This window comes from Tachysurus fulvidraco, chromosome 2 (genome assembly GCF_022655615.1).
Source record: "Tachysurus fulvidraco isolate hzauxx_2018 chromosome 2, HZAU_PFXX_2.0, whole genome shotgun sequence".
NCBI lineage: Eukaryota > Metazoa > Chordata > Actinopteri > Siluriformes > Bagridae > Tachysurus > Tachysurus fulvidraco.
In genome coordinates, this window is record NC_062519.1 from 23,310,826 (window position 1) to 23,327,889 (window position 17,064).

At 41.4% G+C, this 17,064-nt stretch overlaps 1 protein-coding gene across 5 annotated transcripts in view; it reads right to left on the minus strand.

The window, feature by feature from the left end:
* Positions 1-16,682, minus strand: part of dot1l (DOT1-like histone H3K79 methyltransferase) — a 34,075-nt gene extending 17,393 nt beyond the window's left edge. For 2 of the 5 annotated variants that reach the window (XM_047804803.1, XM_027152133.2), the window contains exons 1-22: positions 16,381-16,682; positions 11,634-11,677; positions 11,470-11,544; positions 9,438-9,501; positions 8,998-9,226; positions 7,778-7,872; positions 7,281-7,343; positions 5,722-5,777; positions 5,500-5,579; positions 5,070-5,138; positions 4,869-4,975; positions 4,692-4,733; positions 4,454-4,546; positions 3,285-3,510; positions 3,067-3,180; positions 2,762-2,853; positions 2,538-2,639; positions 2,293-2,430; positions 2,014-2,139; positions 1,414-1,856; positions 1,236-1,338; positions 1-91 (exon numbers count right to left, since the gene is read on the minus strand). The exon at positions 1-91 is cut by the window's left edge and continues 56 nt beyond it. In XM_047804803.1, the coding sequence (XP_047660759.1) occupies positions 1-91; positions 1,236-1,338; positions 1,414-1,856; positions 2,014-2,139; positions 2,293-2,430; positions 2,538-2,639; positions 2,762-2,853; positions 3,067-3,180; positions 3,285-3,510; positions 4,454-4,546; positions 4,692-4,733; positions 4,869-4,975; positions 5,070-5,138; positions 5,500-5,579; positions 5,722-5,777; positions 7,281-7,343; positions 7,778-7,872; positions 8,998-9,226; positions 9,438-9,501; positions 11,470-11,544; positions 11,634-11,677; positions 16,381-16,461 (2,533 nt within the window). In that variant the 5' untranslated portion in view covers positions 16,462-16,682. Of the gene's footprint in view, positions 92-1,235; positions 1,339-1,413; positions 1,857-2,013; positions 2,140-2,292; positions 2,431-2,537; positions 2,640-2,761; positions 2,854-3,066; positions 3,181-3,284; positions 3,511-4,453; positions 4,547-4,691; positions 4,734-4,868; positions 4,976-5,069; positions 5,139-5,499; positions 5,580-5,721; positions 5,778-7,280; positions 7,344-7,777; positions 7,873-8,997; positions 9,227-9,437; positions 9,502-11,469; positions 11,545-11,633; positions 11,678-16,380 lie in introns of those variants that run through there. The other 3 variants (XM_027152134.2, XM_027152136.2, XM_027152137.2) reach the window with 3 other exon arrangements.
* Between the last annotated feature and the right edge of the window lie 382 nt (positions 16,683-17,064).

The window sequence follows — 17,064 nt, forward strand, 5'->3', positions numbered from 1 at the left end:
GTTTGTTGGGGTGTACAGTACTGAGAGGGATGCTGATTGGGAGACTAGTTATGTTGTCACCTGCTCCAGCTGGGATCTTCTCCTTATTCACCTGAAAAAAAAAGAGTGGACATGGTCATTTTAAGTCGCTAATAAACTTGGAGGGCTATTATTTGCTATTATGTTTTGCCATTAAAAGTACAAATTTTCGGTCCGACTAAACCTGTTCAAATTGTTATCTGACTGCAAACAGATTAGTTGACGCTAACCTCCTAAAATATCGAGCAGCAGATCAGTGTGTCATTTAAGACGCATGACGAGATCAGGGTACAAATCTGAGATGCTGGGAAAGGGGACGGAGCTCCCACCGCCGTTCACACTCGGCGTTACGAATGCTTCTCCGGTGACTTCTGATCGAATTGTACGTGGCTACCGCTGAAAACATCCATTATGTCTTCTACTGCATCAATCTTCAGTCAGAATGTCTCCCAAAACCTCTTAACCACATTTAAGGACAGCTTTGAACATTTTAAAATGCTTCTAAAACTCCCAACTGCTCAAGAGATAAATGAGGCTACAAAAGGTTGCTGCTGTTATCTTTATCCACAAAGCGTAACTGCTGAGAGATCTACTATTCAGAGCAGCAGGTTAGTAACAATGATGTATTCTCTGGCTGGCTGCTGAGGTACTGAGATTCACATTCACAGTACAAATGGGACATGTGCACGGGTGACCTAGACCACCTCCGAATGCGAATGAGGTGATTGGCTCACATAGCATCCCTGTTGCACCTTTGACCCTGTTCACACTTGCACTTGTGCTGTTCACTTGTGATCTGATTACCCAGGTGTGCATGGGGAAAGGCGGCATCGACAAATCTCTGGCCATGAACAAAGCCTGAATTAAAGCACAATGCACAACCTGCCTTTAATAAAGGATGTGAGCGTCTGGGAGGTCGTATCGTCAAGTTTGGCTCGGGCTGCATTAATATCCACAAAAACTGTATGCTAGCGGAGTCGATTGGATCCTGATATATGACCCGCACTCGTGCTCACGGTGATTTAGTAACGAGGGAAATCTCACAAAGTGAGTAGGTGAGGGTAGTAGTAGGAGTGAGATTTAAAAAAAAAGTCCCTTGTTTCTTTGTTGATGCGAGTCCATTTAAACTGCTTTCTTCTGATCTACATAGCAGTAATGAGTGAACATATGACTTAATTAGCCGTTACTATGAACATATGACTTAATTAGACACTTACCCTCTCTACACTCTTGAGTGCATTTGGTTGTTGATTTTCAGCTGCGCTTGGTGAGGCGCTTCCCTGTTTTAAGGTTGGAGATGACACGACGCCAACGTCGCCCCTGAAAAGGAAGAACAGGACATCAAACATGACCATTAAATCATAGTTCCAATAGTTCTAACAAAACAGATCTGACCTGTGGATGGTGCTGAGCGCCCTGGCCTGGCCTATAGCAGAGTCCTGGTTGAGGTGCCTGCGCAGAGCGATCTTAGCTGGAGAAAAGCGCGTGTAGTCGGGCAGGGGCTGTCCTAGAGGCCTGCTTCGAGGCTCTGGGGTGGGGGGCACAATCTCATGTTCGGGGGAGATTGGCAGGTAGTGGGAGAGCAGATCGTTCTTGCCATTGAAGCAGTTGATGCCGCCTCCACGCTCGTAGCTAGGAGACGCTGTGCCGTTGATGGACAACTCGGGGCTAAGGCCGTTCAGTTCGGCCAGTTTGGGGGTGTTGGTGTCTGTTGGGGGACGGGGCTCTAGATTAGGGAGGCTCTTGCGGTATGGCGAGTCTTTGCATGGGCTATAGGAGGACTTGAGCTGTAGTAGCTCCTGCTGTCTTTGGCTTTTCTCCAACTCCACAATACTAATCTGTCAAGGAAAGTTATGCAATGAGGGGGGGGGGGGGCAAAAAATTTTTTTTACTTCCAAATAAATAAGAAAATAAAGCTTTTTTGACTTTGTAAGTTCCTATTTTAATATCTTATTACAGCAGGCACTGAATATGCATTTTAAAAGTCTGAAGTACCTGAAGTTCTAGACAGTGGCGTTGTTTCTCAGAGATCTGTCGACGCAGAGCAGCCTTTTCCTTTAATAGCGTCTCAAGACACAACGACCCCCAGTCCAGTTTCAGCTCCTCGCAGCGAGCCTTTAGCTGCAGGAATAACACCGTTTTTGCTCATAAGCATCACCAAAAACAAGTAGGCAGAGCAGGAGAATAAAAAAAAGGACTCGTAGGGTGAACATTTGCAGTATCCAAAGATGACAATAGAACAGATGGCTTCTGTAACACATGACTGGGGCTCACCAGTAGTCGGCTCTGGTCTTTAAGCTCAGCCATGTCTCTCTCCAACTGCTTGGTTTGTTCTTTCAGCTGCATATTATGGGCCATGATCTCTTTCTGAGCCTGCACCAGGTCCTCTACGGTCACTGCCTTTACTCCCAGCTGCAAGAATATTGACAGATCGACGCTGAAATTACAGCCTTCAGACAGAATGACTTGGTATCTACGCTTTAGGCGTTTATATCTCGTGTTGTCTCGACAGCTTTTACCTCTTCTAGTTTGGCCTGGAAAAGGTCCCGGATCCTCTCCTTGTGAGTGTGACAGGCGTTCATCAGACACTGGGCTTGAGCGGACAGTTCAGTGTGTCTGAGCTATGAGGTATGAGAAACAAGGATGACTTTAAAAAAAAAAAACCCCAAAAGACATTAACACTAAAATATCAGTCAGAAAGTGAGCGTGTAGGCGTAAAATCTGGTAAGGTGAAGTATCGTACCCTCTCCTTCTCCAGAGCCTGCTGCAGATTTGTGTGGTACTGTGGTGTCTTCATATGGGTCAAGAACTGCATGTACTGGACTTTGAAATTATCTGTAAACAGGGAAGATCCACAATTGCTTTATAAACTTTGCCACTTGATCAGTCAGATACCAATTATACAGACATCACTTGTACGTTTACGTTAAACACGTGCATGGTGACGGTTAGCTAAATGTTCATGGTACCACAATCCTCTCATAGCACCATTATGGGAAGGTTTATTTTTATTACCTAATAAATTGGACAAGGAGAGGTTTTGGTTACCCAGTAAAGTCTGCAGGCCGGCAGGCATGTTGCTGAGCAGCAGCTGGCCAGGGGTGTAATGTTGAACTTTAGGAGGTAGCTGGTAGTAGGGGCTTTGAGGCGATTTGTATGCATCTGTGAGAAAACATCAGCAGAAGTAGCAAGATCAAATTAGCTCAAAGCAACAACGTGGTGCTTCCAGATAAAACGCGAAGGCGACGCAGGAGGTGCAAACATACCCTGAGGGGGCGCTGCTGAGACGGTCTTGGCATGAAGAAGGTCTAAGGCGCTCTGACTCTTCTTGGTCTTGCGTTCAGTGGCTGCTGCCATGATGGACTTCTTGGGCCGCCCGCGTTTCCTGTTGCCCAACTTGCGGCCCTTGGCAAGCAGCTTGGCACGACGTGGTTTAGGTGACGCTTTGATTGGTACCAGTACCCCCGAGGTTTCCTCTTCACCACATGACTCCTGTGAATAAGGTGGAAAGTGGGCACAGAAGAATGTCCATTCAATTTCATTTCTATAGCGATTTCACCAATGGACATCGTCTCAAAGCGGCTTTACAGAACGCAAGTAATATAGCACAGAAAGTTTCATATTATACAAAGATTAATATTAAACTTGTATTGAAATGTGTTTGTATTTATCCCCAATGAACAAGCCTGAGGTGACCGAAGCGATCTTGGAAAAGAAAAACTCTCTTAGGAGGAAGAGGAAGAAACCTTGTGAGGAACCGGACGTAAAAGTGAACCTCGTCCTCATTTGGGTGACACTGGAAGGTGTGATTATAAATATACAGTCCGACAATCACAAATCACAATCACGACGGATATAAATCTGATGGTTCAGACCCATTCAGGAGGTGGTCTGGGACGCATTTCAGATGAAACTGGACAGGTGTAAACGAATGTGGTTGTTCAAGCCACATACGTCAGCGCTATACTCCTCCCAAACGGAAGTACGTCACTCGCAGGTGATCTTTCACCTAGGCGTCTCGTCGGGTCTTAAAATGCGCTGCTGCCGCCAGCGAAAATGCAGCAAACAGTAAACACTGTTTTTTGTAGCATAACTGTTGTAACCAGTTTTTTTGTCTTCTTTTTGATTGCATTCTGAAAACCGCAAACACCAAAGTTTGTTCCGTTTCAATTCCCCCGGAAATGAGGTAAAATATATGTGCATTTTGGGCGGGAGTAGAAAGATCAGATCGATATCCGATTCGCATTTATGTGGCCTGATGTAAATGGTACGGGTTTTAACAAATCAGATAGCTATCGGATCAGAGACAACACATGAAGTGACCAGGTGTAAAAAGGCCCTAATTTTTTATAATGGTGGTGAAATCAGTCTCGTTCGCTGAACCGGGATCAGAGCGGTAAAAGAAATGAAAGACGCCGGTGATATGGAGGCTCACCTTGTGCTCCTTTGGCTTGGTTGGGGTGGTGCTGCTGCTTTTACTGTCCTTGTTCTCCTTCTGTTGACGCCGTTTCACTGCTTCCTGCTCCTCCTAGTGGCACAAGGTGGGGGTGATGGGGGTGGGGGTGTTTGGAGAGCATCTCATTTATGGAACAATACCGACCGACAGGCTTGTATAGATTTGTACTCTTGTACTTTTTTTCTTTTTAAATCCTAATGGAGAAAAACTCACTTACCCTGAGTTTAGGATTTTTAAGACTAGAAAAATAGTTTTCAAGCTGTGAATAGAAGGAGAGAAAACAACGCTTAGAGAAGGAAAAAAAAAAACCCTACAGGAATACTAACCACCACTAGCTGAGTTTACAGTAGAACATTACTGAGTGTTGTGAGAAGGTGGTAATAACAGCACTCACTATGGTACGGTCTATTGTATGCAGATAGTAGGAAACTGGCTTCCCTGTCCAAGACACAGAGCCTCTCAGTGGAGAAAGTTCAACAACACGCATTATTGTGCCAATATCTGTACAGGAGAACAGCACACAATGTTAAATGCGATGCAGGGTGATCGTGAATGAATTAACCGTGGCGTGTGTGTGTGTGTGTGTGACACATACCGCTCAAGTTTCGACTGTTGATTCTAAAATTGAGAGGTGCAAAAGGTTTTGAGGATACAATTTTTCCACCTGAGACAGCAGAAAGATAAGCACTGTTTATATACGGATTATCATTAAATATTATTAAGTATAAAGTCATTTCTTTAGCAGTTAGCTGATACGCAACTCACTAGGATGAAATAACGTAACCAGATACAGCAAACTGGGTAGATAAATGCATTGAAACAGAATACATGAAAAAAACTGAGCTGTTTTCTTCTCAAAACGTTCTTAAAGGACGTTTGCTACTGTAGCTCGGAATGTCGGGCGATACGATGAGTCTGTCTAGCGTCGTTGATTTTATTTTATTGGGATCGGTCATTTTGAAAAGATCCTGTTAGCCAAGCGAGCTAAATGAGACATGCAATAAAAAAGCAAAAGGTGTACAAACCTTCCTTCATGTTGGCAAAGCGTTCCTTCAGCTGGTGATCCACCTCTGGACCAAAGGCAAAGTTATTTACAAAAATAACACTGCAAGAGAACAATTACAATCAATGATTTGCACATTTTACTATAATTCGTTACATCCAAAAAAAAGAAGAAAAAAAAAGCAGCCAACCAAAGGAAAAAGATGTGCTTAGCGACATGAATGGAATTTACCGAGATGTAATACCTTGTGTTTGCTATCCTTTCCTTCCAGTCTTCTGACAGAAAGTCTCCTCGCTCCAGCTACAGAAAAGGAGAAGAGTAATTCCCAGCGAATCCCATATTTGACAAATCCATTCCATTTTTTTAGTATTAAATGGATAATGTTAATAAATGGTATTTCCTACTATGCTAGCTTTATCATTATTATTAAAGAACCAGTGTGCCTTTCCATCGGTTAGAGAGCCGTCACAGAGCAGAGTCTGACGTCACTGTATACGTGTCATGTTACACAGCAACGTTAGCGCAGCAGCGACAAACACAACAACAATGGTGGATGTTACTTTACTGTTAATGCTCATGGCTTTGTGAACCTACATTAACATCCAAACGCTGTGAATCCAACGTGTACGTGCAGCTCCGTGTAATTTGTATAAACAGAGGTTGTAATCGATAAAGTACATAACATTATTTTATCATTAACACAGAAAAAATTTAGCCTTGGCATGTAGCTAACTACTATCATGTGTGCTGATAATGTATCATATCGCGGTAAAGTAAAAGTGTATTAAACATTAGTAAACTTAAGGTACATTATCTAACAGTAGCCCCGCCCACAGCCCCTGATGTAAGCGGTTCTTAAGTCTAGACCAGCAACGTTTTGGTGCTACTTAAGAACCACTTTTCCTGGTTCAGAGCCGGTGCGCTTTGGCTGTCGAAAAAGAAAGAACTGGTTCTAAGTTAGGCTCCGAACCAGCACTCAAACTGCCTCGGTGGAAAATGGGCATAAGAGCACTCCGTATTATATTGAAATCACAAGCGTTTGATGGGCACATCCACGGTCTAACACGGACGTCACATCCGCTTTGTGATTGCTAACGGAATTGCTTCTTATCCATATTTTCGATAAAATGGGGATGTACTTTTAAGCGACAGCCGCATAGCCGTGTACTCCGACATTACCGTGCGAAGCTCCTACACACGAGCAGAAGTCGGACAGTCACACACCATGTTTCACGGGTGTGACATTACCACCCTGAAGTATCTTATTCCTTTAATGCCATAGTAATTTGCCCAATTATTATTATTATTTTTTTTTTTTAAAGTTGCTCTGAAGCATCTGCCTGGTTTTGGCTCCGAGACTGCGCTTCTACACTTTAATATGTAAGTGCTCTCTTTTCCTCTTAGCCACCATTCGACTTCACCACAGAAAAGAAAATGCCATCCACAACGTACGAACAGATGCTACTAACTTTTCCGCGTAGATAATAGTTATTAGCATCCAGACTGCGATGTGCTTTTCCAGCTTCTCTCGTATAGACACATCGGGTACGCCTTAACGTCTTCTCTGCAGCATTCTGTTTGTTTCTTTTGAGTTTCACTTATCTTGTCATTGCATTTTGACAGATCTGCGATTTAAAATTTGCGTCGCTGGAAGCGGCTGGGGACCGGACGTGCGACATTACGTGCGTTTGATATCGTTTACCTTCTTGAAATGCTCGACAATTCTGATTTGGTTCATGCGCACCAACACACGGTCGGGGGAGTATACAATCGTTTCCTTAAGTAAGTTTGACATCAACTTACTGTATACTCGCCATGCTTTTTCCCATACCACTTCATCCACCGCTTGAATTCCCTGTCCATTGCCTGTAGTGCAAAAAAATAACAGAAGGTGAGATCATTACAAAGTCAGTTCCAATCTCTGCAGCACATTATACATTTCCAGGCACTTCCAAAGCATCCGCTGTACATTCTTACTGTAAATCTATCAAATCCTAAAAAGGTGCTCTGATGGACTGATGGAGACGTTAAAAGAACTAGCCGGACTTGACAGAGACCTAGCACATAACGTATTGCTAGAAGTAACCGAGATGGACGATAACATTGGACCAAGATAATACACAGACAGTCTTTTGCATTTACAGGTCCATTTATGCTGTAGATGCTGCAAGATGATTGGTTAGCTGCATGAATGAGCGTGTGTTTTTGTTTATAATGACGTGGCAGCTGAGTGTTTACTCCATACACTTCATTTTGCCTTCACCATACAGACAGATGATTTTGTACAAAAAGTTTTATACCTCTGCGTACGTGGCTGGAATCTCGGCCTTCTCTACACCGTAGTAGTGCTTACAGTTGGTAGCGGCAGCGACCTGCAGGACCACCTGCCCCACACCTGTAATCCAGGCAAAGAAAGCAAGCGTTTTAATCTGGGACTATGGGAATAAAGTGTCAGGATTTCTCCTTTTAGATCACCGCTCGTCAGTTACAGCATGCTTCATTTTATTACCTCAGTGCGGACAGAATTCTGACCACATTTCAATAATGATCCACTTTGCCTAAGGTCAAAGTATAATAGAATAATAATAAATAGAGGCTGGTTTCTTCCATACTTTTGAGTTGATAGGAGCAGAAAATAAGCCTGTACTTTATTTCTGTGTTTGCATGCAAGTGAAGCATAAAATAATAATAATAATAATAATAATAATAATAATAATAATAATAATAATAATAATAATAATAATACTCCAAGGGAATCACACTATATTCTTCATGGTGTGTGGAACCAAACGCAGGAGAATTTGTTTTGCTATAACGTCATGCAGACAATACAGTATGCTGGTCATGACACAAAAGCTGCTGTGATCAGTGCAACATGATATCTAGCCAATCACTGTCCAGTGTTTACAGCAAATGTGTAATGACAGTGAAAAGGTCAGCAGAAAAACTCTGGGTAGTGTCACTGTGATTGAAGAGAGAGACAGACAGACAAACACAGACAGACAGAAAGACACAGAGACAGACAGAGACACACACAGACCAGAGAGAGAGAGACACATACAGACACAGAGCATAGAGAGAGACACAGAGCATAGAGAGAGACACAGAGACAGAGACAACCCACACAGACAGACAGAGAGACAACCCACACAGACAGACAGAGAGACAACCCACACAGACAGACAGAGAGACAACCCACACAGACAGACAGAGAGACAACCCACACAGACAGACAGAGAGACAACCCACACAGACAGACAGAGAGACAACCCACACAGACAGACAGAGAGACAACCCACACAGACAGACAGAGAGACAACCCACACAGACAGACAGAGAGACAACCCACACAGACAGACAGAGAGACAACCCACACAGACAGACAGAGAGACAACACACACAGACAGACAGAGAGAGACAGAAAGAGAGACGTGGTAAAGAAGGTGGTGTTTCGCAGTATTAAGTCCACTGCTTATGCTCAGTGTAGCTTGGAGTAAAGCTTTAAGGTGCAGGCCCTTACCGCTGCCCAGGTCCACAAAAGTGTCCTCCTCCATCATCTCAATCTCGTCAATGATCTGAGCCACCAGATCGAACGAAGTCTCTCCGTACACCTCAGGGGAAAAGGGCTCATAGTTGTTCAGCTTCTCTGGATCAGTTACAGAGTGATTGTAGACCTGCTGCAGGATGTGACGAAGCAGGCCGTTTGAAGGCCGTTTATTCAGCTTCATCGGCTGAGTCGTACCTTTCCACTGGAACACAGAGGGCACAAATAATTAACGCTGCAGGGTCTGTGGATGGAGAAAACCTGATCTTTGTGACAGGGTTAGTATAGTTCACTCCCTAACGCAGCTAGGGCTGGGAGACACCATCGTATTACATCAACATCATGACGTGACAAATACAGACGGTCAGAGCAGAAAACAACACATTGATGGACCGTGTGTACACGAGTCAGCTTACCAGCTGGTGAATGCTGTCGATGGCTCTGTTGTACTTGTCACACAGTCTCTGCATACTCTCAAAACTAGAAACAAAAAAAAAAAAATCAATCGGTGACCCACTGGTGCACCCAAACAAACAGAAACGGCACACAGTTTATTAGAAGTTGAAACTGTGTTAGTAAATTACAACTCTAGATTAAGCCACAAGCAAAACTGCTACAGCTAAATTTGCACAATCATTAGGCAACGGTTGCTTACGTGTTTTAATCTGGGCATACAAGCAGATGTCCTCGTGGTTCTGACTAACATTCGCACTGTATAACTTAATGAGAGAGTGAAAAATTCAGGCTGTTCCTGCAGGCATCGTGCCTCACTAGTGTGCAGGAACATAGACTCAGAAAGGTCGATGCTAATTACTTATGTTCTCTGATCCTTGCCCACTGCTCCGGTACATTGAAATCGCCAGAGTTCTCAACATTAACAAGACCTCAAATTTCCAAACTTTATAATATTTTCTTCAGTATTATTATCAAAATCTTGACCCCTGCTAGTTCTGGTGCTCGCCTGTGGACAGGAATTTAGCACAAGACAATCCACTGCAACGCGGCCTAAACCCTGTGTATTGCAGATAAGACAGGATTGTATCTTACAATGTCAAGGCAAACCGTTATGTTCAATAAGTAGCTGCCTTTGCCGTCATGCTCATCACTTTAAGCAAGCTGGCTGGCTTTTTGCCTCGTTATTATACGTAAACATGCCGTATAACGTAGTGGAATGATAATTTGACCTTAATTTTATTTTTTGGGTGAACTATCCCTTTAACTATGATTTTATCTATATCTGTGTTGATGATTTTAAATATCTATTTATTACTATTTATTACTGCTTATTATACATGTTCATTGACATTTTAAAATGTTTCTAATATAATATTTGAATTAAACTGAATGTTTTGGATACCACTATTAAATTATTGTTTTTATTATTATTTTACAGCGACGTCTGTGTCCGTACCATTCTTATCGATGACAGCATAATCTCATATCTCCCTGCTTTTGTCCTGCACTGTCTTTTGTCCTGCACTGTCTTGCTTGTCTTGTCCTGCACTGTTTGCACCAGGTTGCACAGTTGCACTTTATGTAGCTAAGACTTATGCACTTTATGTAGCTATGTCCTTAGCCCTGTCTTTGTTTTATGTAGCACCTTGATCCTGGAGAAACGTTGTCTCATTTCACTGTGTACTGCAACAGCTATATATGGTTGAAATGACAATAAAAAGCTTCTTGACTCTTGACTTGACTTGACTTGACTCCCAAGTCATAAAGCTTGTATCTCTAATAAAACGTGACTTTGGGAAAATGTTGTGTTAATGTTCGTGCACAACAGTATATGATAGCAATATAAGGTATAATAACTTTTATGATACAATGTTGAATAACTCAAAAAAAAAATGCAGTTTTTTTAATTTCCTGAAAAATAATGGTTTTGGAGATACGAGGATTCCGCCCGACAGCGACGATATTATTTGTATTGATTTTATTGTCTTTGTAGAATTTACTCAGTCTTCTTTAAAACAATCCTCACACATGCTTATTTTAAAACATTCCTTATTTGGGTTTTGGACACTGTTTTTCCAAATGATACCTTGGGGCTGAAACAGGCGTGTCGAACTACAAATATGGTGTACTGAGAGTCTTGAAAAACGTGCGAGTGAAATGGTGGAAACTGGAAATTGATTAAAAAGTTGTGTGATGCAGCTGCACTGTATGAACACCAGAGTCCAGCCCACAGAGTTAAAATATGTAGTAAAAACACTGATTGTTCGTGAGAGATCGGAAACCGCCAACAATCGGTGTACGAAAATGTTAAAAGGTCATGAAAAGAGTTCAATCCGAACGTTACGGTCATTCGCTGTGCAGCCTGAAACCAGCAGCACCGCTACAAACTGACAGACTGTCCTAACTTCTGACATTCTCTCCCTAAGACTGGGACATCTTTCACCCTGTGGAATCCTTCACCCTTTCACACACGTTTAATGGATAAGGGGATACCTTTTTGTGTCGTAGTCAATGAGCACGTAGTTCTCCATGGCCAGTTTAAGGTCTGGGATCTCCTCACACACCCACCTAGACAAAGACACGGACTGGAGTTAGACAGACGTCAGCAACCTGCAGGTCGGTCAGCCTTTAGCGAACAGTAAGCGAACAGTACGTACCGTATGGTTTCGATAATCTCATGTGCGGCATCGTGATGTTTATCCTGCAGAGAAAGAGAGGGAAATAGAGAACAGACTGAAAACTAGCACATTTCCGTTAAAAAACACAATTTTGAATGCAATTCCGCTTCATGTTTATTCAACCTTATTATTTTAAAACACGGTCGACATCCGTGGGAAATCCTGAGCATACATTCGGTCAGATTCTGTAGACATTTTCCCTCTACAAATCCTCAAAACAGATTAACAAACAAACTAACATCTCTAATAGCGAGTGGCCACAGAACCTTCACACAGGAGAGCACTAAGAAATCTGTGATGGCAGTGAAAGTTGCACGGCGTGACCCAGTGACCCAGTTTCTGTCAGAAACGCACGAGTCTGTAAGACCCCACATCCTGCCCATAATCCTGTGAGGGAACAATCTGTATAAAGTCTGTCAAAAGCTCTGGTTAACCTCTTTATCGTTCTCCGTATTTAGCCTGCTGAGTTTTTTTTTTTTTTTTTTAACAACCCCCTGTGGTCTAAATAAGTCGAGCAGCTTGAAGCACTTAAAAATCCTTGACTTCCGGCTTCAGAATGAGATGCAACGAGATCAGGAATAAAACCGCGTAGTGATAGGAACCTCGAAACACCTCCGTGGAATAAGCCTGACAGTTGTCCTGTTATTAAAACTGCTTCATTAAAAGATATTTCTATAAGATATTCGTATTCGACGATGTCCCATGAGTGGGTAGGGCTTCCATATGTAATCACGCTAGATGATAGCTCATGCTCAATATATTTAATTGAGGTCAGGTTTAATATACATCAGATCAAAACACATAACTGGAGTTATTTTAACTGGCATATTGTGAAGAACATTATCTTTTAGAGGCTATTATGCGTAATAAAAGAGGAGAGCAACATAATGTTCCAAGGGTTGAGGTGTAATGATTTCACCCGTGTAGTCTTCTGTCATTTTACACCAGATCTTTTTTTAATGTAAATTCTAGCAGGGACAAATAAGCTTCAACTTGCTTCATAAGTAAGGCTAGATGAGATAAAAAAAAAAATTATTTATATATTAAATTAAATTAAAAAAAAAAACAAACAAAAAAAAAACAAAAAAACGTTTCAATTGGGTAGGTATTTTTGTCTTTTGGTGACCAGATTTGGCAACGCAGCTGCTAAAGAAATTGATTGAGAGGCAAATACCGGGTGTGAACTGATATCTATTGCAGCTGTCTTTTTGTGATCTATCAGCTGAGGCGGATGTTAATACCAAATCTGGACAAGGGCAGTATGTAGGAGGAGTATGTGCTTGTGTGTGTGCGTGTGTGTAGCAGAGAGGGGGCAGTGTTCCTCTTGGTTGGTTGCCCACACAGCAACGCCTGCACAGCAGCTAAAAATAACACCAGCCAGGGCAAACAAGGAGAACTCAAAACACACGCAAAACACACGCGCACACATTCACGTAAAAGGGGGAAAGTAGGGGCGCTGAGCTCAGTCGTGAATGGTAGTGTAAACACGTGACTCATTCACACACACACGCACACACACTCACCACATCTCTCACTTCCACTTTGCAGATCTCAGTGACTCACGTTTATGAAAAAGAGTAAAGTTAATTTTCCTGCTATTACGATGAATCATCTTGACGTCTGTCAACTTAACTGCGACTTCTGAGTTTTACGTTCCGTCAGACGGAAACCACCGGCAGATCAGCAATTCTGACTCCTGACAAGCAGAGTAAATTCTTAGAAACATCAAGCGTCACAGGAGTCTACCTTCACGGCAGGAACAGAGTCACGATGAAGGAAACGTTCGTATTAGTTAATACGCCTAGACAGTCGATACGGTCTAAAATTCTCAGAAACGTGTGAAACTTTGTGGAAAAATATTTCCTGAAGTCTGACTTAAATGACATCAAAACAGAGGAACACACGACTTCATGCTTATAGACATGACCCTGGAATCATAATCATACACTAAGAGGAGTTAAAATAAATAAATAACTGGAAGGAGGACAATAATTCAGACTCTGGGATGAAAAATGATTTACAGAAGTTATTTTAAAAATAAATAAATGAATAAATAAAAATGTTATAAATTTATATTTATTTATATGATATTAAAAAAATATTATTTCCACACTTAATTTGAAGTTAAAAACATATATAAATTAAGGAAAGAAAACCTACAGCTCCAGAGTAAAGGTCTTAAACGTCCCTGATTCAATAATATACAGGTGAAAAAGCATCTAAGTGTCACTGGATAGGTGACCTGAGCGAGTTTAAACAACAAACTTAGAAAGATGAGGAAGGCAAGAGAGAAGGGTGCTGTCTGAAGGGACAAACCGAATACAGCAGGAATGAACAGCACTGCCATCACTAGAGCTCATAAAACACTGAGTGTGCAGTCAGAATCTACACATCACTCAGCACAGTCAGCTGGTTAGTTAGATGCTCATAGAAGACGAATGTGGAAGAGTCTGTTGATTACTCCGCACTCCGTAGCTTGAACCAGCTTCGGTCAAAAAAATAATTTCAACTTCACAGTCAAATGAGGAGTCAAAGTTCCTGTTGGTTTCAGATAAGTCGTTATCAGAACCCAACACCCCGACTAACGAGAACGCTCAACTTTAACTGGTTTAACAGTTGACTGGCCGCAGACACGGGGTGGGAGGGATTTCATACTCTTTCCCTCCTGTTGATCAGAGACCCACCAACCAATCACATGCCTCACGTCTAAAGTGATCGTGTCAACACTGGGCAGCCAAGACGCACACATCTGTTCGCACCCGACAGCGTTTGCTTCTGATCAGATTTCATACATGTCACTTCAGTCTTCCGCTGCAGTTATTTTCAGGCAGAACCGGACAAATATTACTGTTTCCTCTGAACAGACTGGAACTACGAAGAGAGTCCTTTTGTTTTTGCTAAACACATGAGGACATCTGGGCTTGAGATTGAAAGATAAATATGAGACAACGGACTCAAACCTACATCTAAATGTGTTTATAATCATAAATATATATCTATGATGGCAGACGACCAAAACTACTGGAACGGTGTTAATACGGTCGATCCCATGCAAAAGGGTTGTGTAAAGCGTTTAACATATCCAGGTGTAAATCTGGAATTACGATCATCCTCATATTTGACTTCTGTCTGAAGCTAGGAAAAGCAACTCTCTCTCTCTCTCTCTCTCTCTCTCTCTCTATTCTCCTGGTAGAGCATTGTCTTTACCTGTTGGTCTAAAATGCTCACAGCTCTACCATGATGTGCAGTTTGGGTAAACGGTAATAAAGCATCTGATCAGTCGTTCGTGGCCGGGACAAATTGGGCTGCATTTGCGTTCACACTTCAAATGCAACGTGTTCATAATCTTCATAAGGGTTTGACTGGGCGGATCACAAAACGTCCCAGACACGGATTAAACCTAAACTCTGTTCATACCTGCGCGGGCCACTTCTAATCCCATCACACAAGATGCAGGACTTCAGGTGTTAACCTGGATGTTTTTATTCTGTTCCTATTCTTCTGTAAAGCTGCTTTGAGACCATGTAAACTGAATAAACAGCAGTTTATAAGTTAATATTGGTGTTGTGCTCGACTTCACCTTCTACTGTGGACTAAAGGTTTGACAACCTGTTCTAAAAAGAGGGACTATTATACTTTTAAAGTACAACAAGGCAGCACCAGAAAAGTAACTGCCCGGATGTGATGGCTGTATGACACAGACCTGCTCTAACCTTCAACAAAAACAAACAAACAAAAACCAAAAGTGTCCCTAAATAGCAACAACAGTACCATTGTTAGTTCAGGGGAGCAGACTAAATATCTATTGTCCTTCCACTCAGCGCTTTGACAGCATCGTTTGTTTCTTTATTTATTTTAAAATACAACCTACACGGAATATTTCAAACAGACTTACATCCGATAAACCTTCCTACTCGACTTTTCTCCACCCGCCACTTACAACAGACAAAACACGACAATCAGCTAACGTTAGCCTAGCTGCTAGATAACCGATTAGCTTAGCTGCTAGCGATGCTAACCAGGCAGTTTGTACTGAAGGAATAACCTCATACTTAGGAAAACTGGCACCAAATGTTAACCAACACCAAACGGTAACCCAGTCGCACATTCGTGAACTGATCGGATGTGAGAGAAAATAAATAAATAAATAAATAAAAAGACTGATTTTTAAATATATGTATATACACACTTAACGTAGCAATGCTAGTTAGCTTTAGCTTCCCACAATCGTAACCGTCAACTACACCTTCACATTAAATAATAAAATAAATAAATAAATAAAAAAACAACAACAGTCGCTATTGGTCAAGATTAACTATTCAAACAGAACGTGTTATAAAAAAATTCAATAAATAAATAAATAAATCACAACCCGCGAACTGATAACGGGCGTCACGTCCAAAAGTATTTTCCCTCAGAACTTTCTCCTGATCACGTTTTTTTTAGCGGTGCCGTTAAACCTTCATGATAAATAAAGTTTGAAGAATAAATAAAGAAATAAAACCCGAGTTTTAATTTGTTAACATTAGAACAACGGCTGAGAGACACGAGCGCGCTAAAGCTAATTGCTAGTAAGCTAATAAGCTAACTCCTAATAAGCTAGTGATACGCGTTGGTTCTCAAGCTGTGCGGTAGCTAAATGACGGGTTTTTTCTCTCAAACTGAACGTAAAATGGATTAAATCAGAACAACGACGTGTGTTTTAAAACAAACAGACTTTACTCACATAAACCGGTAACGGCCACGGATATCCTGCAGCTTCGGCTCCAACCGGCGACTTGAGCTTCAGTTCTAGCTTTTCTCCCATTATACTTTCTGCCTCGTTTGCTCGCTGGACTCGAGTAAAAGATCACTAGGATCTGAACATTGTCCACAGAAAATGTTAAAACTTAGCCAAAGTTGAACAGTCCAAACCGATACTGTGCTGTTTTCAGATTTAAGTTAAGATGTTTAAGCTATTTTGTGTAAAAACTGCTCAGGCTGAGCGGCTGCTCCATATCGGCGCTACCGCCGCCATCTTGCCCGGCGTAGAAAAAAAAAAAAACAACAAAACCTGCTGGTCTGGATTTGAATCTGCAGTAGGTACAAAACCGAGAGGGAGAGAGAGTCTGAGTGAGGAAAAACAAATGCAGTGCTTTTAGAGAGAATTAGGAACATAATGGGGTAACCTTACCAACTCCATTATTATTATTATTATTATTATTATTATTATTATTATTATTATTATTATTATTATTATTATTATTATTATTAGTATAATTGTATTAATTTTTATTATTACTATTATTAGTATCAATATTATTAATATTATAATGTTATTTACTTGTATTATTATTATTATTATTATTATTATTATTATTATTATTATTCTATTTATTATTATTCTTATTATTTTATTAATTATTATTAT